The sequence below is a fragment of the Theropithecus gelada genome, chromosome 1 (genome assembly GCF_003255815.1).
Source record: "Theropithecus gelada isolate Dixy chromosome 1, Tgel_1.0, whole genome shotgun sequence".
NCBI classification, from domain to species: Eukaryota; Metazoa; Chordata; class Mammalia; order Primates; family Cercopithecidae; genus Theropithecus; species Theropithecus gelada.
Genome location: NC_037668.1, coordinates 39,968,390 through 39,992,857, shown reverse-complemented (window position 1 = coordinate 39,992,857; position 24,468 = coordinate 39,968,390). Strand labels below are relative to the sequence as shown.

The window sequence follows — 24,468 nt, the reverse complement described above, 5'->3', positions numbered from 1 at the left end:
GTCACTGAGCCTGGACTTCTACCCACCCAGTGCTGCCAGACTCAAAAGCCCAAACTCTTTCCACTTCACCAGTCAAATTCCAGGAGTCATATAAGGTACGCCTGTTTGTCTGTCTGTCCTCTGGAGAGCGTAAGTTGCCTGAGGATAGGGATCAGGTCCCATTTACCATTATACCTCCCAGAGTTTAGCAAGTGCCTGTAACATAATACTTGCTCAATAAATTGGTCTTGCAGCCACCTGCAGATGGCACCAGAGGAGATCTAGTCACAGATAGTGAATTGTTCATGGTCTGGAACCATGGGGCATGGAGAAGTTCATCTCTTCTGCCCTCATCCCCCCATAGCCTTTGTGCCTCTGTGTCTTACACGTGGCTGTGAGTGGCCTGTCCTTCAGAGGGGCTTTAACAATCTCTAGGTGCAAGTGTCTGTGTTGATGCTTGAGGTGGCAGGATAATGTATGTAGGTAGCTTTTGCTATTTTTCACTGTGTGTCCTCGAAGGGCAGGGGTGTGCCTCGTTTATTTTGCCTCCTGGGGCAGAGCAGGCTCTCAGTAAAGGTCTTTGGCCAAGGCAAGTGTCAGCTGGAAGGCCCTCGTTGGTGACCGTGGTGACCTCTGACCCCCTCAGCACTTCCCTTGAATCTGAGGGCCTCTCACCTAGTATTCCCTTGGCCTCAACGTGGCCCAGAGCTGAGGGGCTCCTAACTCGCAGGAGACTTGGGCTCAGCGCTCCTGCTTCACGGGATGCTTTCCCGGGCCTTGTCTCTCCAGGCCATTCATCTTGATTAGGTATTGGCAGCTGAGGATGATTAAACACCCCCGCCATTCTCTCGTTTGTTTCTCAGCAAGGAGGTGTCGGAGTTTTCATTCTGCAGAAGGCTTTGACTTTAGCAGTGGTCAGAGTGCCCTTGGCACACCTGCCTCAATGCCCCAGTTGTCTGGCTGCACAGCCAAAAGAAAGAGGCTGATTAAGGAAAACTTTGAGTCTTACCCTCTCAGGCAGCAACAGGGGGGCTTTCTCCAGCTGGGGGAATTGAGCTGTCCATCAGCACCTCAGTTTCCATGGAACAATCACCTCTCATGGCCACCTCTTCCTAGAAACCTTGATCCCCGCTCATTGTCACCTCTTCCTGGAAGCCTTCCTGATACCCAGCAGCCCCATCTCTACCTTGATGTTCTGTGGTTGTTGTTTATTCTACGGTTGATGTGTGTCAACCTCCTCTCCCTTCACACGGCACACTGAACCTGAAGAGTTGAGTACTCTGTGTCCCGAACATGCATACAACTATCAGCTCCAGGTGCTGCCCACCCCAAGGTGGGAAGGGGCTCACTTTCCTCTCCTGGAAGGTGGCCAGCCCCATTCTCAGGAAGCAGGTCTAGGAGGCAGGTCACTGGGCAGTTTCTGGGAGCTTGAGCACTGGCTGCTCCCACGCTCCTGATGTGGGCACTCTGCTTCGGTGGCTAGATGAGGACTGGAAGAGAAGAGACGAATGAGGGCAGACAGATGAGGGGACAGAAGCATACGTTTAACCTGAGACTGGACCTTCGCCTCCATCATCGTGGGTAGGCAGGAGCCACTCTCCATTATCTGGGGATGGGCAGACTTTGACTTGTAACTTTGGCCCAACCAGCCAGAGTAGGTTAGACCAACAAGCTTAGTTATTATCCCCACAGAGCTGGCCCCTGGGGGTGTTGGTGGGAATGCCACCAGCCAGGAGGCAGCCATCCCACCCTGATGGGAACCACCTCCCTGGCACTAGCGCATTGGCCACTTCTGTAGGCCCATAGCTGGCCCCATCACTCACACACTTGGGAGCAGCTAAGGGCAGACCAATGGATTGAGCCCCTTTCATGCAAGGAACTGTAGGGCAAGCAGAGAGATGAGGGGAAGTTTGCACTGAAGGCTGGGTGCGGTGGCTCACACCTGTAGTCCCAGCACTTTGGGAGGCCAAGGTAGGACTGCTTGAGGCCAGGAGTTCGAGACCAGCCTGGCCAACATAATGAGACCCTGTCTCAATTTTTTAATTAAAAATAATAATAAAAGAACTTTCACTGAATTAGAGCAAGATTTGAATCATGGTTGTATCGCTTACTAGCCAGATGACCCTAGACAAGTTTACTAATCTCCCTGAACCTCAGTTTTCTCTTATGAAAAAGAGACCTTAATATCCAATTTGTGGGGTTGTTATGAGCACTAAAAGAATGTATTTAAGCACCAGAACAGTGCCTAGTCCATAGCGAGCATTCAACAAATGATAGCTTTATTACTGCCATTCCCTCGGCCAGTCATCCAACACGTATTTATTTAGAGACTTCTACGCGCCAGGAATATGAGCCGGATCTTAAAAGCTCTTAAGAGTTACTGACATGGGGCTGGGCACAGTGGCTCACACCTGTAATCCCAGCACTTTGGGAGACTGAGGTGGGTGGATCACCTGAGATCAGGAGTTCGAAACCAGCCTGGCCAACATGGTGAAATCCCGTTTCTACTACAAATACAAAAATTAGCTGAACGTGGTGGCGGGCACCTGTAATTCCAGCTGCTTGGGAGGCTGAGGCAGGAGAATCACCTGAACCCAGGAGGCAGAGGTTGCAGTGAGCCGAGATCGCGCCACTGCACTCCAGCCTGGGTAACAAGAGCGAAACTCCATCTCAAAATAATAACAATAATAATAATAATAATAATAATAATGAGTTACTGCCATGGTTCTCCTCTACTCCAACCCCAAGTGGAACTCACCTGTCCTTACTGCCAGCTGATGTGATGCAGTGGTCCAAACTCTCACACCTGTCAGTCAGCCCTAGAGGGTCCAGCCCCTCCCATGTAACTCAGTCATTCAACAACTAGTTACTGAGTATCTGCTCTGTTGTACTACACACTGTGCTAGTGCTAAGATGGGCTGGAAAAGAAAACATGGTCCTTATACTCTAGTCCTACCACTTACTGGGAGAAATTGACAATAAACATGTTGACAAACTAATAGACACGTAATACACACCATGCTGTTGTCTTCCCTGTTAAACCCATTTGTGATCCTAATAGGAGGCAATTCTAAGCCAAGCTGGGGGAGAAAGAGGCCAGGATATGGCAGGAGCGTGGGAATGCAGACTTTGGAGGACCCCTTGAATCACACCACACAGAGCGCTGCCCCTCGGGATGCATGGGGATGCATTAACATCATAGAAGGGCCCCAGACCAACTTGTGTTACCCAGCTCAGCCTGGTTGGGAGCATGTGATCAAGGCCCTCACTGTTCCTCCCAGAGCTCCAGCATCTTCTGAAATGAGTCTGTGCCTTGCAATTACAGCCTTTCCCTGACCCCAGGAAGCCGTTTGCAAGCCTCCTGATGAGCCCAGACTCAGCCTTTGCCCCCTCCTCAGGCAGGAACCCGACTTGGTTTATACCACCATTTGCCATCCTAGCTTAGTCACTCATGGTGGGAGGGCTGTCCCAGTTTGAAGAAGGGCAGATCACAAATGTCAACTGGCTGGAACCCAAGTGCCAGGTTCTTGCCAGAGGCACTCCTTTTACACCAGCCTGCACAGTCTGGAGCCCATAATGAAAGAAGCTGACAGTCCATTAGCAGCAGAGTGGTCCGCAGGGCTCAGAGGAGAGGAGCTGTCATCCCTCTCACTTCAAGGGCTTTCGAGGTGCAATCAACTCTGTGAGTGTGTGTGTGTTTGTGTGTGTGTGTGTGTATATATATATATATAAAATATTTTCAAAAAAAAGAATATCTATCACAGCTGTTCCTTTTAAGATGGGTGGACCGTCAACGGTCTGACATCAAGGAGAAGAAATGTCAACATGGCTCTTGTACTGTCCTCCCAACCCCTGGGGGCAGGTCTGAAAGACAATCCTGTAATAACAGAACAACTGAATCACAGGATTGCAAGACCCTTAGAGGTCTTCTCATCCAACGCCTCTCTGATGTGACTCTTCACACCCATGTTCCTGACAAGGAATCTTCTTTTTGTTTGAATGCCTCTAGTCACAAGGAACTCACCCCCGACTGAGACATTCTGAACATCCCACTCGCTGATTTCTCCAATGGCTAAGAAACCTTCCTGATCTGATCTGGCCAGGTGCAGTGGCTCAAGTCTGTAATCCCAGTACTTTGGGAGGCTAAGACAGGTGGATCACCTGAGGTCAGAAGTTCAAAACCAGCCTGGCCAACATGGTGAAAACACAAAAATTAGCTGGGCATGGTGGCATGTGCCTATAATCCCAGCTACTCAGGAGGCTGAGGCAGGAGAATCACTTGAACCCCAGAGGCAGAGGTTGCAGTGAGCTGAGATCGTGCCATTGCACTCCAGCCTGGGTAACAAGAGCAAAACTCTGTCTCAAAAAAAAAAAAAAAAAAAAAGAAAGAAAGAAAGAAAAGAAAAGAAAATAGGAAGGAAGAAACCTTCCTGAGCTAAGAGCTTCTACCCATTGGTCCTAGTTTTACCCTTTGAAGCCACATGCAAAAAAAGGTTTAAAAAAAAAAAAAGTCCAACCCATCTTCCCAAAGACAGTCTCCTTGTGACTCTCCTTTCCAGGCTGACATGGCTTTATGTGCCCCCACCCATCTGCCATCGGCATTCTGGACAAGATCCAGTTTGTTGATAACATCCTCAAAATGCGGTTCTTATACTGAGAAATGGAAATCTCTACCACAGCCGTTACCCATGCAAACACACACACATGCACACACATGCACATAGAAAAGCAAGCTCCTGTAATTGTCTTTTTATCCATTCCATTCCTTCTTTTTTTTTTTCTTTTTGAGATGAAGTCTCACTCTGTCACCCAGGCTGGAGTGCAGTGGTGCGATCTTAGTTGACTGCAACCTCTGCCTCCCAGGTTCAGGTGGTTCTCCTGCCTCAGCCTCCTGAATAGTTGGGATTACAGGTATGCACCACCACGCCCAGCTATTTTTTGTCTATTTGTAGACAGGGTTTCGCCATATTGGCCAGGCTGATCTGGAACTCCTGACATCAAGTGATCCACCCGCCTTTACCTCCCAAAGTGCTGGGATAACAGGCATGAGCCACCGTGCTCGGTCCCATTCCGTATTTCATAGTATGTTGTCAAATGCCTTGCTGAAATCCAAGTATATTATATCTACAGCATGTTCTTGATCTCTCACCACATTGATTCTATTAATATCTAGAGAAAAGGAAGAAGGCAAAGCACCCAGGACCGGCCCCAGCCCAGCATGAGAGGAATGACCCACACAGGGATGGGCAGAACTTCTACCTTCCTTATTCTGGATGCCAATTCTCCTGTTAATTCTACCTCAGATCACATTAACCTGCATGGAAGTTGGAGCTCATTACTCACTCAGACTAAGCTTTGGCCCAGGTCAAAGGCTCAGGTGTTGGTTTTATTTTTTATTTATTTGTTTATTTAGGAGATGGAGTCTCGCTCTGTTGCCCAGGCTGGAGTGCAGTGGTGCGATCTCAGCTCACTGCAACCTCCGCTTCCTGGGTTCAAGAGATTCTGCCACCTCAGCCTCCCGAGTAGCTGGGATTACAGGCGCTAATTTTTGTATTTATTTGTAAAGAGAGGGTTTCGCCATATTGGCCAGGCTGGTCTTGAACTCCTGACCTTAAGTGATCCACCCACCTTGACCTCCCAAAGTGCCGGGACTACAGGCATGAGCCACTGTGCCTGGCCTGGTGGTTTTAATATAGGAGTAAGGGAAGCATTAGTAAGAAAACATAAGACATATTCATATCTTTTCCCACCCAACTCCAGAAGAAGCCAGCCCTGAGCTTCCAAAGGTCCTCTGAGTGGGATTCAGTGCAAAGGTCCTGCAAAGGGCAGAGAAGAAGGGAAACGCTTTGAGTAGGGGAGCTGGATGGGGGGGGCATTATCATAGGTAGAGTGGCAGTGCTCCAAGACTGGGCAGAATGTGACTGGAGTAGCAGGAATCTGTGCCTCACTGGTACTTGTCACCAGGAAAGGGCATTCTGAACCTTTCTAGAGGAGCAGTGTCCAAGATAAGGGCAGATTCCAGGGTCAAACCCCAGCATCCAGTAGCAGAGAGGTTGATGGTAAGCAAAAATCCCTGGCTCTGGCCCTACAGAGGCCAGGAGTCCTGGGTGATCCCAGACAGATGGGAGGGTGCTCAAGAGGTAGCTGGCATTGAATTTCCAGCCACCTGACTGGGGAGCAGAATAAATCTGACTCAAAGCAATAAAGGCAGCCGGGCGCGGGGGCTCATGCCTGTAATCAGCACATTGGGAGGCCCAGATGGGTAGATCGCCTGAGGTCAGGATTTCGAGACCAGCCTGGCCAACATGGTAAAACCATGTCTCTACTAAAAATACAAAAATTATGCTGGGTGCAGTGGCTCACGCCTGTAATCTCAGCACTTTGGGAAGCTGAGGCCGGTGAATCACAAGGTCAGGAGTTCAAGACCAGCCTGGCCAACTTGGTGAAACCCCATCTCTACTAAAAATACAAAAAATTAGCTGGACATAGTGGCAGGTGCCTGTAATCCCAGCTACTCAGGAGGCTAAGGCAGGAGAATCGCTTGAACCCAGGAGGCAGAGGTTGCAGTGAGCCGAGATTGTGCCACTGCACTCTAGCCCGGGCAACAGAGTGAGATATGTATAAAATATGTATATACAAAAATTAGCTAGGTGTGGTGGTGTGTGCCTGTAATCCTAGGTACTGGGGAGACTGAGGCAGGAGAATGGCTTTGAATCCAGGAGGCAGAGATTCCAGTGAGCCGAGATTGCGCCACTCCATTCTAGCCTGGGCAACACTGAGACTTGGTCTCAAAAAAATGAATATATAAACAAAGACAAGTGATGTCAGATTCCAGAGTCACCGAGAAAACTCATGCCCCCATATCTCCATGGTGGTCACACCATGGCTCTCCCCCTCTGATGTGTATGCTGTTCATTTTGGGACCCCAGTGTATCGCTTTGTATTTATTCACACTACATTTTTCTTTTGACCCATCAAAGCAGCCTTTTGATTTATGAGGCTAATTGTCAGTCATTTTGTAAGCTCTTCCTCCGAGGTTCATGAAACCTTTCATTTTGGCTGCCTCATCCGAGTCATTAATAACAGGTGTTGAATCCAGCTGAGCAAAGGGCAGAGGGCAGGGCTCCAACTGCTAAGGGCTCCTTCCCAGCTGACACTGACGTGCTGATCAGTTAGCTTACTCCCACGGCCTGTTCAGTCTCCCAGGAATTTATCTAACTCCACTGTTATCCATCCCACATATCTCTGCCTTGTTCGTAGGATATATTGTCCAATGCCTAGCTGAAACCCACATGTACTCAATCTACCTCACATTCTCCATCTATCAGCACAGTGACCCTATCAAGAAAAAGAAAAATGAAACGAGGTTAATCTGGCCTGACTGACTGGCTCTTGGCAAATCCACTGTAGCTACATGTTGCCCTCAATGCTTTTTTTGTTTGTTTGTTTGAGACAGGGTCTCGCTCTATCGCCCAGGCAGGTGTGCAGTGGCATGATCATAGCTCACTGCAGCCTCGACCTGCCAGGCTCAAGTGATCCTTCCACTTCAACCTCCTGAGTAGCTGAGACTACAGGCATGCACCACCATGCCCAGCTAACTTTTTAAAATTTTTTTGTAGAGATGGGGTCTTACTATGTTACTTAGGCTGGTCTCAAACTCCTGGGCTCAAGCAATCCTCTCACCTTGGCCTCACAAATTGCTGTGATTACAGGCGTGAGCCACCATGCCCAGTCCCTGCTGCCTTTTCTAAAGGCCCATCGAATCTGGTCAAACCCTACCCAAACCCATCACCAAAGACCAGGTGCCCCTCCGCACAGCCTGAATGTCCAATGTCACTGCCTTGGTCTCCCTCAGATTTACAAATCAGAGTTCACAATCACACAGTAAGTATGAGGAAAGCAAAAACCAGAAGCCAGACCACTGGTGGAACATTTTCTTTCTTTTTTAATTAAGAAGTCTAAAGAAAACCTTCATTGACTCAGGGGACATAATACAAATTATGGTGACCTGCATATAAAACCTGGCACCAAATTTGGCCTTTGGGAACATTTATGTATAAAAATATGCATTAAAATCCGCACCAGGGCACAGTGCAGAACTGACAGCCCCGACAGGAGTGACCACCAAGGCATATGTGGTAGATGGACACAGGGAGTCCTTGGTCCTCCAGCCTCAGGGTGAGCCCTGCATGAGAATGGCCTACTCCAAAGGGAGGTCAGAAGGCAGAACCCCTGTGAGCACCAAAATGCCACAAGCCTGGTGTGAAACAAAAACGGTGCTGGGAAGGACAGGGGAGAAGGTCGTCTTTCTTCCCCTTGTCTCTGGGCTCTGCCCACTATTAGAAGATTCTGGCTCTCTGCTAGACAAACCACCTTTGATTTAACTTTAGAGGAACTTTTGCAATTCAAACATGTTTTTTTTTTCCAAGTAAACCAATCAATTTGAACTCAAGGTTCCATATCATAATTAGCTTGATCTGAAAGATTAAGAACTAGTTCTTACATCATTTTCTGCAGGCCATGACCTTAAATACCTACTAGAATGGCTAAAATCACAACAGAAAACAATGATGACCGTTTCCAATCTATTTTAGTCCTGGATCAAATGCAACTGAGCAATTCTGGCCCAGAAATTACACTTCACAGACAATGCAATGAAACGCAGTCAGGATAAATGCTGGAATTGCCCCATTCTGAGTGTGACCTCACTGAAGCCCTCAACTATCCATAAAGCCCCGGGGAGAGGCAGGGTCAATACTGCACATCTGTCTTCAAGAATGAAGACACAGCCCCTTCACTGGCGGGGCTGATCACTCTGGCTGAACAGAGCTCAAGACTGTTTGTCCACTGGCTATTCATTCACTGGGTCCCTGCTCTGCCCATCCTGTGGCTCTGTGGAAAGTGGCAGCTGTCCCTGACTCGCTGCTAAGCTGTTGCTCAAATAGTCTGGCTCCACAGATGGGAAACACACAAATGGCAACACCATAGAGGTGGAGAGGTGGAGGGTGGGCATGGGGAGCATCAGAAGTTGCAATCGGGAGGGAAAAGCCCTGTGGGCTTTGAGTATCCCACAAGAATGGCAGTGCCTCTACCGTTTCAGGGCTCCTGAGAGTTACTGAAAGGGCTGGGAGTCCTTCCCATCACTCTAGTAGATTCAACAAAGGGAAAACAGCCACCCTACTGATTTCAATCCAAAGGCAGTGATTTTCTCAGTTGCCTCCAGGGTGGTTTTTTTTCCCCTCCCAGTCCTTGGCATGTCTTGCTGCAGGGTAATCTGACACTTTTCCTCAACTGTGGCAATAAGTGAAAGGAGAGAGGAACAAAAGCATCTGAATCACAATTTAGGCAAAAAGCTGACAGTCACACAGGCTGTTAATGAGGGACTCTATCTCTCAGGCAGCATAACTCAGGACACAGGTGCTGAGAGTAAGAGACAGGTAGCCCCTGTGTTAGTGAGGCCTGGCACCAATCATAGCACATCCTACAAGATCAAGAAAGCAGGACGACACTCTGCCCAGTTAGCGTCTTTTTGGGAGAGAAGGCCAAACTGGGCAGCTCCTTTACAAAGTCTGGGGACATTTTGTATGGAACAAGGAGGAACTAAGTCCACTTCACTGCAAAGTGACCTGAGAACACCCTCTAGTGGAAATTATTAATAAAACAAGGATCGTGCGCCCAATTCACCTTCTGATACAAGAATGGTTTTTAAATTCCCCATAAAATGAAGAAAAAAAAAAAAGAGAGAGAGAAAAACATATTAACTTTAAGAACACAAAAACAATTTTTAAAAGGCAGGAGTTCCCACCCATGCTTAGTACCCTGACTGCCAAATCACGTTCCTTCCTCAGACACTCTGACTTTAATATATTCTAAGAAAAGGAGACATGTCGTGGGGGGAGCTACTTGTCCCCTTAAAGTTTGGGAAGACTGCCTGCTGGTGCCAGAATGATGCCAAAGACGTAGAAAAGTCCCAGCAGGAGGTTGAGCTTGGCAGTCCTCTGGGGCAGTTTGTTGAAGGCCTGGCTTCGGAACTGTCTCTCAAGGGAGAAGGCCATGGGAATGGTGAGCAGGGGGAGCGCCAGGCTGATGGTGCAGTGTGTGGCCAGGATGCTGAAGACCAGGTAGGGCAGGAAGAGCAGCGTGTTGTAGAGAATATAGGAGAACGTGGGGCCGATGAGGATGGCCAGGGTGACGATGCCAGCCTCCCGGTCGGACTCCATGTCCCTGGTGTTGTTGGAATGGAGAATGGCCTCGGTGCTAAGGGCAAGGGGGATGGCATAGACCAGTGGGAACATGGCCAGGGACCCCACCTGGATGGCGTAGGCGAACATCACAGCCAGCGGGCCAAAAGTGATGAGGATGATGAGGTCTCCCAGAGCCACGTATTTGAATCCAATTCCTGCGGCCAGAAAATCCAGAGAGTTGGTGTGAGACCAAGGCTTGAAATTTAGGGACTGTTCACCAGTGAAGAGGCAGGCCACTTCTGGCTGAAAATGGTAAATCCTTAGACTGTACAGGTAGGCACTCATTTCATCCCTTAACCCCACAGAGGAAATTCTGATTTCTTCTCCAATGACACAGGTGCAGAGAGAATGCCCAGTGAGGCCTCAAGTCCCTCTTCTCAGGTTCATACCCAAGTTTCCCTTCCTACTGTCCCACAACAGAGCTCTGCAACATAGCACACTGGGCACCCACTACACTCTTAGTTCAATGGGAGAGCCCAGGAAGGATCCAAAGGTCTTAGAATACAGTTCTTTGCTGTCTTTCACCCTTCACCAACCCCTGCAAGACACCGTGAGATCAATCCCTCACAGAACAGCCACTCCAGCCTTCTACTTTTCCACCTCCTTCCCCTACAATCTCAAGGCATCTTCTGGTTTTAAAAACCCCCAGTGAATCTCAGTGAAATTTCAGGGTCCCTAAATGGGCACCCCTGCAACAAGTAAAACAGTGAGGACAGGAGAGTCATAATGCTGCTTCCCTCCTCTGTTTCCCATGAGGTTGAAACTAAACCACCCCTACCTCCTGCTTCTGTCCTGCTCATCTACTTCAAAGACTGTCTAACCCACTTCCTTCAAAACTACCCATTCTCTCCATCCCCGGGGCCACACTCCATCCCCCTTACCCCATTCCCAAATCTACCTCATGGTCATCTTATGCCTGGGATACTGCAACATCCTCCAAATTGGTCTACCAGCTTCCAATCTCATAACCCCTCCCCCTCTCCATCCCTAATCTAATCTCTAAAAAGGAGTTGGAGTGAACCTTTAAAAATAGGAATCTGGCCGGGCACAGTGGCTCACACCTGTAATCCCAGCATTTTGTGAGGCTAAGGCGGGCGGATCACCTGAGGTCAGGACTTCGAGATCAGCCTGGCCAACATGGTAAAACCCCATCTCTACTAAAAATACAAAAATTAGCCAAGCATGGTGGCACACACCTGTAATCCTAGCTACTCAGGAGGCTGAGGCAGGGGAAATGCTTGAGCCTGGGAGGCAGAAGTTGCAGTAAACCAAGATCATTTTACTGCACTCCAGCCTGGCAGACAGAGCGAGACTCTGTCTCAAAAAAAATAAGTAAATAAACAAATAGATAAAAAAGGAATCTGACCACTCCCTCACCCAACATACACTTAAACCCTTATCAACCACTCATCCTGGGGATAAAAGTTCCAGATCTTTAACCTGGCTCACCTGTGGCCCCGCCCTACCTCTCCTTCGTCACCTTGAGCTCTCCTCCCCTCTTCACACAGACTTCTTCCAATCCATCAGAGCCTTCAGACACCCCTCCTTGGTCTGGCTAACTCCACTCGCCCTTTAAGACTTTAAAGACCATTCCCCAGGACCATCTCCCCTCACCCCTAAGCCACATTTGATCCCCTTGCAATATGCTCCCATGGTAATGTGCCTGCCATATTCAAAAACTTCATCATGCTTCTAATTAATCTCCACCTTTCTCACTAAACTGTAAGTTCCATGAGGGCAGGACATGTGTCTGGCTTGGTCACAGCTCACTCCCCAATACTTGGCACAAGGGCTAAACTGAACACAGAGCAACAGTAACAAGCACCTGGAATTCGGGACCAAGGTGAGGAAAAAACCTCCCACTCAGACTGAAACAGGTAAAGCAGCATGGAATGGGTGAAGCTGAGGTAGGTGACCCACACACCGATTGCTACAGAAGCTTATAAAACTCCAGTTCCACGCAAGTTATGAGATGTGGACTCAGGATCAGAAAATAAACCTCTGGTTAGGCATTTTAACCAGTCTAAAATGACAGATGTTCCCACTACCCACAGGAGTCAAAATAAAATAAAATGACAGATAACAATGGTCTTCGAGGCTCAAAAGCCATGGGAGCTAAGGAACAAGATCCAGCCCAAGTTCACCTTCACATCAGCGGCTGGGGTTGCTTGGTGCTAAATACACACCCTTAGTTCTTTAGAACAAAGTGTCTCCAGGGAAGGGCACTAAGGCATGGCCACTGACACTCTCCAACACTTGGCAAGTTAATTCTGCACCCTCAAGACAATTTTTTTTTCCTTCTATTTGGATGATTTTTATACCAAGCCATGTTTTCACAAATAATTTGGTCGTATGAGGACATGCCCTCCAGGAGGAAGTTCCCTCAAGCACAGAACGAGCTCCAGTTCAGAATTAGTAAACTGATGTCTCTTGCAATATCTCACACATTTAGGGGACTACACCCGCCCAAAGAAGACGCTGGGCAGGAATACTCCTAGCACAGACCTAGCCAGTTCCTCTATAGCCGCCCACTCTTGTCGTGCTTGTTCCTCAGCTCCCCAAGAGACTCCACGGGTCTGGCTATGAAAGAAAATGCAACAGCACTGCAGCCTTGACCTTTGGCTGGATTCTCCAAGAACACCTCCTCAGATCACTTGGCAAAAACCAAGGTAAGCGGTCAGGCATGGCAGCTCACGCCTGTAATCCCAGCACTTTGGAAGGCCGAGGCAGGTGGACCACCTGAGATCGGGAATTCAAGACCAGCCTGACCAACATGGAGAAACCCTGTCTCCACTAAAAATACAAAAAATTAGCCGGGTGTGGTGACGCATGCCTGTAATCCCAGTTACCCGGGAGGCTGAGGCAGAAGAATCGCTTGAACCCTGGAGGCAGAGTTTGCGGTGAGCTGAGATCACGCCATTGCACTCCAGCCTGGGCAACAAGAGCAAAACTCCATCTCAAGAAAAAAAAAGGCCGGGCATAGTGGCTCACGCTTGTAATTCCAGCACTTTGGGAGGACACGGCGGGCAGATCACCTCAGATCACCTGAGGTCGGGAGGTCAAGACCAGCCTGACCAACATGGAGAAACCCCATCTCTACTCAAAATCCAAAAAAAATTAGCTGGGCATGGTGGCGCATGCCTGTAATCCCAGCTACACGGGAGGCTGAGGCAGTAGAATCGCTTGAACCCAGGAGGCAAAGGTTGCGGTGAGCAGAGATCACACCATTGCACTCCAGCCTGGTCAACAAGAGCTAAACTCTGTCTTAAAAAAAAAAAAGGATGATGTAAGCAAGGTTGAGCAGAGGTCTCTGTCCCCAACCCAAAACCAAGAGCAATCCACTCTGGGGAGGAAAAAGATCTGGTTATCTGACACAAGAGAACAGTAGAGCCCTTGGGGAGAAAGCCGTTTCCTAGCATTTGATACATGGCCCAAGGCTCATGTGCTCTACCTGATTCAGAGACGTGGCCCATCTGGGAATTTCCTTTTAGGCATTCCTCCTCTCCCAACCCCATTTTCTGAATGAGCTTACATAGTGAAATACTGGGCCAGTTCTCCACATGGCAGCCAGAATGAATCTGTTAAGACATAAATCAAAAAGTTGGCAAGATGCAGAGCAACTGGAACTCTTGCTGGTGGGAGTGTAAAGAAGTACAACCACTTCAGAAAACACTTTGGCAGTTTCTCATAAAATTAAACATCATCTGCCCTGTGACCCAGCAATTCCACTCCTGGGCATTTACCCAAGAAAAATGAAAACAAATATCCACAAAAAGACTTGAACATGAATGTTCAGTCATAATAGCCAAAATATGGAAGCAATCCAACTGTCCCTGAACAGGAGAATGGATAAAGAAGTTGTGGTATGTTACAATGGAACGCTCCTCAGCAAAAAAAGGGACTACTGATACACACAACAACACAATGAATCTCAAAAACATCACGCTGAGCAAAAGAAGCCAGACGAGAGCTCAGACTGAAATAAATACACATACATACATAGATAGTTCATACTGAATGGTTCCATTTGTATGACCAGGGAAACCTAATCTATGTGAGAGAAATCAGAACAGTGGTTCTTTCCCTGCCTCTGGATGGGGGCAGGGAGTGTGGGATTGACAGGCAAGAAGCACTAGGAAGCTTTCGGGGGTCATGGAAGTGTTCTGGATGATGATGGGGGTGTGGGTTATGCAACTGGATACGTTTGTCAAAATTCATCAAGCTGCAACACTAAAAATCTGTGTATTTCACTGTGTGTCAATTATATGTCAATAAAAGTCAATGTTTAAAAATATCCTAAACCAGATTATGTCACTACTCTGCTCAATATATTTCAATGCCTCTCCATTTGTTCATTGGATGAATATTTACTAAGTAATATTACATGCCACGCACTGCTCTGGGTGCTAAGGGTTCAGCTAAGATCAGACACAGAAATCCCTGACTGCAGGGAGGGAGCTCGCAGTCTAAGGGGGAAGATAATTAACGAATTAAGTACTTTATATGGCACGTTAGAAGGTAACATGTGCTATGAAGAAAACTAACCACAGAGAAGAGCAGCAGGGGAGTATCAGGTAGGGGCACAGAGCAGGTGTGTGATTTCAAGCAAGGTAGAAAGCAAGGCCTCACTGAGAGCTGACATTTAGGCAAATAGGTGAAGGAAGTGAGAAAGTGAACCACACTGTTAGAAGCAGGAAAAGCATTTCAAACAGAGGAAGCTGCATCTACAAAGGACCTGAGGGAGGGGCAGGAGGGGTCAGGCATGCTCCTGGACTAGAAAGGAGGGCAGTGTGGCTGGCCCAGGATAAGCAGGAAGAAAGGAGGAGGGTGGGTCAGAGAACTGGGGGGAGGGCAAAGGGTGGGCAAAGAATGTAAAGACCCTGGCCTTTACACTGAGCGAGATGGGAGCCACTGAAGAGTTCTGAGCAGGACTGACAGGGCTGCCCTGTATTTTAACAGAATTACTCTGGTGGCTGAGTGGGAACAGCCTGAACAGGACCAGAACAGAGGTAAAGAGACCAGCTGGGAGCCTGCCGCAAAAATCCAGGGACAGATGATCACAGTGGTGGCTGGAGACAGTAAGAAGTGGTCACATCCTATAATCATTTTGAAAGGAGAGTCAACAGAATTTGCTGATGAATTGGATGTGAGACGTAGAGTTAAGGACGATGCCCATGGCTTTTGGCTTGAAGAACTAGGAAGAAGCTGCCATTGAGCAAAATGGGGAAAAAGCTGTCGGTGAAGCAAGTTTCCTTGGGGAGAAGATCAGGAATTTGGTCTCAGACATGTTAAGCTTGAGATGTCTGTGAGACAGTTCCAGGAGAAGTTGCTGAGTAGAAGTTGGATATGAGTCTGGAGTTTGAGAGTCACTAGCTCAACAGATGGCATCTGAAGCCATGAGCTAAAATCACCAAGGGGGTACACGGAGATAGAGAAAAGAGGTCCAAGGACTGAGCCCTGGAGGCTGAGGAGTAGGACTTGTTAAGATCGCCATGACAGAGACCCTGCCTAACTCGCCAACTGTGTCTCATACCCCCTCTGGCTCACACAGACCTTTCAGTAGATTCTAGCCAATGTCACACTCTCTCCTACCCACCACATTTGCAATTGGTGGTCCTTCAGCCCTGGAGGACTCAGCATCGCAATCAGACTCCAATTCCACCCCATGGCCAGCTCCTTGTCCTTCTGTCTTCAAGCCCTAGTTTAAATGTCAGTTTCACAAAGACAGCCTCTTCCCTTCACCACCACCTTGTACTTTTTATTACAGCACCTCATTGATTTCTTCACTGAACTTTTTACAATTGGTTGCCAGGCCACCACAGCCTTTTGGTTTTCCTCTTACTCCTCTGGATGCTTGCTCACATACCCTTTACCTGTGCCTTTTCTTCTCCCACCTCTAATGTGGGATTGTCCCAGGGCTCAGACCAGGACTGACTTTTCTACCAACACTCCCTCCCTTGATGACTTCACCCCGTCCTACAACTTCATCTATAGACTAATGACTCCCAAATATGTAATCTCTAGCCCAGGCTTCCCTGAACTTGAACTACCCATTTGACATATTTGTTAGGAGATTTAAGACATTAAGATGTCCAAAGTTGGCCAGGTACAGTGGCTCACGCCTGTAATCCCAGCACTTTGGGAGGCCAAGGCGGGTGGATCACCTGAGGTCAGGAGTTCAAGACCAGTCTGGCCAACATGGTGAAACCCTGTCTCTACTAAAAATACAAAATTAGCCAGGTATGGTGGCGCACGCCTGTAATCCCAGCTACTTGGGAGGCTGAGAATCACCTGAACCCGGGAGGCAGAGATTGCAGTGAGCCAAGATCACGCCACTGTACTCCAGCCTGGGAGACAGAGTGAGACTCTGTCTCAAAACAAACAAAAAACAAAACAAAAAACCACGAAGTCAATCTCTTGCTTTTCCCCCAAAACTTGTTCTACCCCAAGTCTTGCCCTTCTCACATAATGACATCACTCCAGATGGTATCTTCCGGTTCTCAGGTCAAAACCTTTGAGTTATGCTTATGCAGCTGTGGAAAGGCAATGGTATGATTAACTGGGGCCTTGAAGATGATGAAGATATGACATTTACAAGGTGGACAGGCATGATTATTGGGCCACCAAGGACAAATTATGAAAAGAGAATATAGGCCTGGCATGGCAGTTCACGCCTACAACCCCAGAACTTTGGGAGGCCAAGGAGGGCAGATCACGAGGTCAAGAGTTCAAGACTAGTCTGGCCAACATAGTAAAACCCCATTTCTACTAAAAATACAAAAAATTAGCCGGGCATGGTGATATGCACCTGTAATCCCAGCTACTTGGAAAGCTGAGGCAGGAGAATCACATGAACTCAGGAAGTGCAGGCTGCAGTGAGCTGAGATCACGCCATTGCGCTCCCACATGGGCCACAGTGCGAGCCTCTGTCTCAAAAAAAAAAAAAAAAAAAAAGAATATACAGCCTGAAAGTAGAAAGTGGACCTAAATACCCAGAAGCTCCCCAATCAGTTAGATTTGTAACAAGAATTAATATGAATGGAATAAATAATTCCAGTGGGATGGTGGATGACCGCAGCATACCAGTATTAGCAAAATGACAAAATTCATATAGCATTAAAGTTGTACTTCAAGAGCTAAGATGTCTAATGATGTCCAAAGAAAATATGAAGCTTCCACAGCCACTGGAAGGACATACAACAATTAATTTTAGTGGATCTCAAACTTGTCTTATATCAACAACCTTCTACTTGTCTTAATGTCTTGATTAAATATCACAATGCAAAATACCCACATGTTAAACAAAAGAATTCCAGCTGGTAAACATGACCTGGATATTTGTAAGAATATATTTAATATATGTACACCCATTATGTTTTCAGGTAACAGTAGGAAAAATGCAACTCAATTTTTTTCTCTTGTTAAGGTACTGTCATTTAAACATAAACTTGTGGAGTACTCGAAATAGAATTCAGGTTTACAAGATGAAAGCGTAGTAAGAGGTGTCAGATGGCAGTGGAAGCATGTGTGTTTCTAAAGACTAAAAATCTCAATAAAGAAAGCAGGGCTGGGCACAGTGGCTCATGTCTATAATCCCAGCACTCTGGGAGGCTCAGGCGAGCAGATCACTTGAGGCCAGGAGTTCAAGACCAGACTGGCCAACATGGTGAAAGTCCATCCATACAAAAAATACAAAAATTAACCAGGCGTGGTAGCACGCACCTGTAGTCCCAGCTACTCAGGAGACTGAGGCAGGAGAATTGCTTGATCCCGGGAGGCAGAAGTTGCAGTAAGCTGAGATCGTACCACTGCACTGTAGCCTGTGTGACAGAGTAAGACCCCCATCTCAAACAAAAAACGAAAGAAAAAAGAAAACAGAGCCTGGGCGAGGTGGCTCACACCTGTAATGCCAGCACTTTGGGAGGCCAAGGTGGGACGGATCACCTGAGGTTGGGAGTTCAAGACCAGCCTAACCAACATGGAAAAATCCTGTCTCTACTAAAAATACAAAATTAGTAGGGCGTGGTGGCCCATGCCTGTGATTCCAGCTACTTGGGAGGCTGAGGCAGGAGAATTGCTTGAACCCAGGAGGTGGAGGTGGTAGTGAGCCGAGATTGTGCCATTGCACTGCAGCCTGGGCAACAAGAGCAAAAATCCGTCTCGAGAAAAAAGAAAACTGAAATGGCATGCTTTATCCATCTTACTTAGTGAAAGAGAGCTGCAGTTGAAATTGTTTAAAAAGTAGCAGGTATTTGCCAGGCATGGTGGCTCACGCCTGTAATCCCAGCACTTTGGGAGGCCAAGGACAGTGGATCACTTGAGGTGAGGAGTTAGAGACCAGCCTGGCCAACATGGCGAAACCATGTCTCTACTAAAAACACAAAAATTAGCCGGGTGGGTACCTGTAATCCCAGCTACTCAGGAGGCTGAGGCAGGAGAATCACTTGAACCTGGGAGGCGGAGGTTGTGGTGAGCCAAGATCGCCAAGATCGCACCACCATCAAGATCGCACCACCATCAAGACAGATCAAGACTCTGTCTCAATAAATAAAATTAAAAAAAAAAAAAAAAAAAGTAGCAGGTACAATGAACACTGTCACAAATGTGTTTTTTGTTTTTTTGTTTTGTTTTGTTTTTTGAGATGGAGTCTCGCTCTGTTGCCCAGGTTGGAGTGCAGTGATGAGATCTCGGCTCACCACAACCTCCCAGGTGGTACAGGCATGTACCACCATGCCCAGCTTATTTTTGTATTTTTAGTAGAGGTGGGGTTTCACCATGTTGGCCAGGCTGGTCTCGAACTCCTGAGCTCAGGTGATCCACCTGCCTCGGCCTCCCCAAGTGGTGGGATTATAGGCGAAAGCTACCACACCCAGCACAAATGTGTTAATTTTTGAAGTGGTGTGGGTGCTGACTACTAGTAGTACGAAAAATATGTTCAGGATTGTTTTGATACCTGTATTATAATAAAAAATGTTGGGGGGAAGTTGATGAATTTCTGTTAAAAGCTGTTCATATGTGTTACATGTATCAGACATGGTAAATATTTGCTTACAGTCTTTTTTTTTTTAAACAAACTACGCACTTAAGGTCAAGTGACATCAGCAAAAAAGGGATAGGTATATGGATATATAATTTTGAAAATAAAGTTGGTCTTTTTTTTTTTTTTTTTGAGATGGAGTCTTGCTCTGTTGCCCAGGCTGGAATGCAGTGGCGTGATCTCAGCTCACTGCAACCTCTGCCTACCAGGCTCAAGCAATCCTCCGTGTATTGTTAGTAGAGATGAGGTTTCACCATGTTGGCCAGGCTGGTCTGGAACTCCTGATCTCAAGTGATCCACCTGCCTTGGCCTCCCAAAGTGCTGAGATTACAGGCGTGAGGCACGGCGCCCAGCCCAAAGTTAGTCCTAAAATGTAAATAAAATGTGGAATGTGTCATAAAAAAAAAAACCTTTGAGTTACACTTAATTCCTGTTTCTCTTTACCTCACATCCAATCCATCAACAAACCCTGCCGACCTTCAAAGCATATTTAGAATCTGGCTACTTACCTCTTCCACTACCACCCGCTAGATCCAAGCCACCAAACATCGCTTGCCTGGATTACTCAAGAGCCTCCTACTTGGTCTTCCTGACTCTACACTTGCCCCACTCCCCTTGATCCATTCTCAACACCTTACCCAGAGCAATTCTTTGAAAACATTATATCACATCACTCCCTTGCTCAAAGTCCTGCAGTGGCTCCTCCATTCCAGAGCCAAGACCAGTGGCCTACAAGGTCTATACAATCCGTGTGCCTCCTTACCCTCCCCAAACGTACTTCTCTTACTTTACCTCCTTTTACTCTCTCCTTCATTCACACACTGGACTCCTTGCTGCTCCATAAGCTCTTTGGACATGTTCCTGCCTTAAGGCCTATGGCACTTGCTGTTCCTTTTCCTGAAACGCTCCTCTCTCAGATATCTGCTTGGCCAACTCCCTCATCTCTTACCTCCTTCAATCTAACTCAACTCAAATACTACCTTTCCGAGGCACAGTCTCACTCTGTCGCCCAGGCCGGAGTGCAGTGGTGTGATCAGGGCTCACTGCAGCCTTGACCTCCTGGGCCCAAGCGATACTCCCACCTCAGCCTCCAAAATAGCTGGGACCATAGGCAAACACCACCATGCCCAGCTAATATTTTTTATTTTATATTTTATAGAGACAGTGGTCTACGTTGCCCAAGGTGGTCTTCAACTCCTGGCCTCAAGTGATCCTCTCACTTCAGCCTCCCCAAGGGCTGGGATACAGCCATGAGCTGCTGGGATACAGCCAAATGTTACCTTTTTGATGAAGCCTACCCTGATCAAACTACTTAAAATAGTAATAGCTCTACTTTTTTTGAACTTTCCTGGTTTTAGTACCAGAAGTTGCACATCCCACTTAGTCCTGTTGCCTTAATCCTGAGCAAACCAGGATGTTGGTCACCCTAACTATAATTTTCTAGTTTTACTTTCTGTCTCTTCTCACGACAATATATAAGTTTCACGAGGGCAGGGATCTGTGACTGCTGTGATCACACAGAACAGTGCCTGGTACATAATAGGTGCTCAATATATAGGGCTTACCCACCTGCCCATCACTACCTTAATCAGCCTCTTGCAAGAAGTCACCTAGCAAAGTAGCTAGAAGTAATTACGTGTATCATTTTGAACTCTTCAAATTTAATTCTACTAATATTTGAAACTGTGGCATTATAAAGTATGAGTGAGGCCAGGCGCAGTGGCTCACGCCGGTAATCCCAGCACTTTCGGAGGCCGAGGTGGGCGGATCACAAGGTCAGGAGATCGAGACCATCTTGGCTAACATGGTGAAACCCCATCTCTACTAAAAATACAAAAAATTAGCTGGGCGTGATGGTGGGCGCCTGTAGTCCCAGCTACTCAGGAGGCTGAGGCAGGAGAATGGCATGAACCCAGGAGGCGGAGCTTGCAGTGAGCTGAGACCGTACCACTGCACTCCAGCCTGGGCAACAGAGCAAGACTCTGTCTCAAAAAAAAAAAAAAAAAGTATGAGTGATTAAAAAAAAAAGAGTCACAAAAAATGTCCATATAGGCTGGGCATGGTGGCTCACACCTGTAATCCCAGCACTTTTGGAGGGCAAGGCAGGCAGGTCACAAAGTCAGGAGTTCGAGACCAGCCCTGTCAACACGGTGAAACCCTGTCCCTACTAAAAATACAAAAATTAGCCAGGCGTGGTGGCACATGCCTGTATTTTCCCAGCTACTTGGGGGCTGAGGCATGAGAATCGCTTGAACCCGGGAGACAGAGGTTGCAGTGAGCAGAGATGGTGCCACTGCACTCTTGCCTGAGCAACAGAGCGAGACTCTGTCTCAAAAAAATTTTTTTTTAAAATGTCCTGACCGGGCACGGTGGCTCACGCCTGTAATCCTAGCACTTTGGGAGGCTGAGGTGGGTGGATCACGAGGGTCAGGAGATCGAGACCATCTTGGCCAACCCCGTTTCAATGGTGAAACCCCGTCTCTACTAAAAATACAAAAATTAGCCGGGCATGGTGGCGTGCACCTGTAGCCCCAGCTACTCGGGAGGCTGAGGCAGGAGAATCGCTTGAACACGGGAGGCGGAGGCTGCAGTGGGCTGAGATCGTGCCACTGCTCTCCAGCCTGGGCAACAGAGCGAGACGCCATCTCAAAAAACAAATAAATAAATAAACAAAAATAAAAATAAATGTCCATATAAAATTTTGAGTCATGCCCTACGTCCATAAGTGAAACCAGGATCTTCTCAAATCACTGTTTCAAAAAATTCTCATGACCCACAATTATAGACTCAAAGTGGCCTAATTTAGAAAGCCACCTTTGACATCCCTATAACTCCTCTACAAAGCAGCGGTTTCCAGTGGACGCCACTAAGACCTGCAGCGAACAGGACAGGCCAAGTCTTACCTCCTGTGTAGAGAAAGGAGCCAGACAGGCCTCCAAAGTAGATGAGAGCCAAGTGTTCCAGTTTCAGAGGGGACAGGCAGTAGAGGCAAGCGGCACAGACGCAGCCCAACGTGTAGAGGAAGACTCCGAACCGGACGACATCCTGGGGCTCCAAGATTCGGTCCACAAGTGTCCTGTCATCACTCTTTTTGTGGTCAATGCCCTTGGAAAAGTCATAGTAAGTGTTGACCAAATTACCGGCCCCGTGCACAGCCAGGACAGCCACGGCACAACCCACCAAGAGCCTGGGATCCAGGACACCGTGGGATCTGTAGGCAAGGGCACTGCCCAGGGCCACCGGTGTGAGTGAGGCACTGAAGCTCCAGGGCCTCAGGGCCAACACGTAGGAGGCGCACTTCTGCCTCCAGGAGCGCTGGGGGAGCCTATCTTGCTCGGGACAGTCGTTCCCCAGCGGTTCCCTGTCCCCAGCTTTGACAGTCTCTCCCGACACGATGTTAATCTTCTCCCCCAGGACCTGAGAGGCCGCCATGGAAGCTCCACGTGGCTGTAGTAAACTCTAAAAGTGAGCCACGCACAGTGACCGCCCGGGAAGGAGGAAGGACGGGGCGGGGCAGCCGGGCCTGACCTTCCTTCGGTTCCGCCCCAGGACAGGGCTGGTGTGGCGGCAAGGTCCGGGGGCAGCAGCAAGCGGGTCTTACACCCCAAGAGGTCCAGCGGCGCCGCCCCTACTACCTGTCACCTGGGTGAAGTCTGTCTCCGACCCCCAGCCCCGCGTTAGAGCCCACGGCCGAGCCCCGGCCACCCTCTTCAGGCCGCCAGGCCCGCCATCTTGTGCGCCGGCCTCTGGAGGCGCGCCCGGAAACAGGTGCCGGCGGCGCGTGCCGGACAGAAGGGTGGGCTGGAGGCCGAGAGGGAGCGGGGCCGAGCCAGAGGCGGGGAGAAGGGCGGTGAGGGGTGGGGATTGGGGGGAGCCTGATCAGAGCCGGGGCGGGCGGGGCCGAGTCAGAGGTGGGGAGGGGTCAGAGACGGGGCGGGGTCAGAGGCGGGGAAGGGAGGGGTCAGAGGCGGGGAGAAGGGCGGTGAGGGGTGGGGCGGGGATGAGGGGCGGGGCCAGGCCGGTGGTGGGGCAGGAGGGGGCGGGGATGGGTCGGGGGCGAGGACAGGGCAGGGGCTGGGGCCGGGCGGTGACTCGGGGTCCAGCCCTTTTCCTGCCTGCGCTGCGCCCCACAGCTACTTCCAGACTAACTGGAATCAGCCTGTCTTAGCATCCTAAGAACTCGAAGACGTGTTGCTTTAGGATTTACCGGGTGCACTTTCATTCACGAAGTAGGATTCATTAATTTATTCATGCTGCAAGCATTTATTGAGCGCCTGCTGTGTGCAGACATTCTGACGTCTGTCATATCTGCAATGTGGAAATACTCTATGAAAGCTCTTATCAGCTTTTCATTCAGTGACATCCTTCGGCAGCTTGAAATCTGCCCATGGTGGGAGAGTTTACACCACGCAAGTCAGCAAATGCTTAATAACTGCTAAGTCGTCTAGACTTAAGAAAGTGGCGGAGAAAACGTTAACATTACTGGTTAAACTTGAAAGTGTTGGAGGGTGCGGTGGCTCACGCCTGTAATCGAAGCACTTTGGGAGGCCGAGGTGGGCGGATCACTTGATGTCAGGAGTTCAAGACCAGCCTGGCCAACATGGCAAAACCCCGTCTCTACTAAAAATACAAAAATTAGCCTCGTTTGGTGGCGGGTACCTGTAATCCCAACCACTCGGGAGGCTGAGGCAGGAGAATTGCTTGAACCCGGGAGATGGAGGTTGCAGTGAGCCAAGATCACGCCACTGGACTCCAGCCTGGGTGACAGAGTGAGACTCCATCTCAAAAAAAAAAAAAAAAATTAGCCGGGTGTGGTGGTACATTCCTGTAATCGCAGCTACTCAGGAGGCTAAGGCAGGAGAATCGCTTGAACCCCGGAGGCAGAGGCTGCATTGAGCCAAGATCACCCCACTATACTCCAGCCTGGGCAATAGAGCGAGACTCCATCTCAAAAAAGAAAAAAAAAAGAAAAAAAAGTGTAAGTGAATGCATCAAAACTTTGAGGAAATATTCGTCCAATATTGGCAAATTATAATCCAGTTGAACAAGTAAGTTGCTCGTAGCCTTGACAAACTAGTGAAGTTCTGACGTATCTCTTTTGATTGTTTCACTTTCCTCTTACTCCTAACATAAAATATCAACCAACATTCATGTCTGAACTATGCTCCTTGATCAATTGGGACCATAGGGAAGCTACACAACATCCAA

General features: G+C 48.4%; 1 protein-coding gene and 1 pseudogene across 3 annotated transcripts; one reads left to right on the top strand and one right to left on the bottom strand.

Annotated features, from left to right (window-relative positions):
- Positions 1–293: 293 nt before the first annotated feature.
- On the bottom strand, positions 294–23,054 carry UBIAD1 (UbiA prenyltransferase domain containing 1). Of its 3 annotated transcripts, XM_025358638.1 has the most exons (3): positions 22,164–23,054; positions 10,290–10,378; positions 294–1,469 (listed from the first exon to the last, which is right to left on the bottom strand). In XM_025358638.1, the coding sequence occupies exons 1-3, from the start codon at positions 22,690–22,692 to the stop codon at positions 1,386–1,388; spliced, it is 702 nt and encodes a 233-aa protein (XP_025214423.1). In that variant the 5' UTR covers positions 22,693–23,054; the 3' UTR covers positions 294–1,385. The 3 variants fall into 3 exon arrangements, with proteins under 3 accessions (XP_025214423.1, XP_025214431.1, XP_025214415.1); XM_025358646.1 differs by lacking the exon at positions 10,290–10,378 and having other exon boundaries at positions 1,170–1,469; XM_025358630.1 differs by lacking the exon at positions 294–1,469 and having other exon boundaries at positions 7,907–10,378.
- Positions 16,808–17,482, top strand: LOC112631839 (annotated as a pseudogene).
- Positions 23,055–24,468: the final 1,414 nt, after the last annotated feature.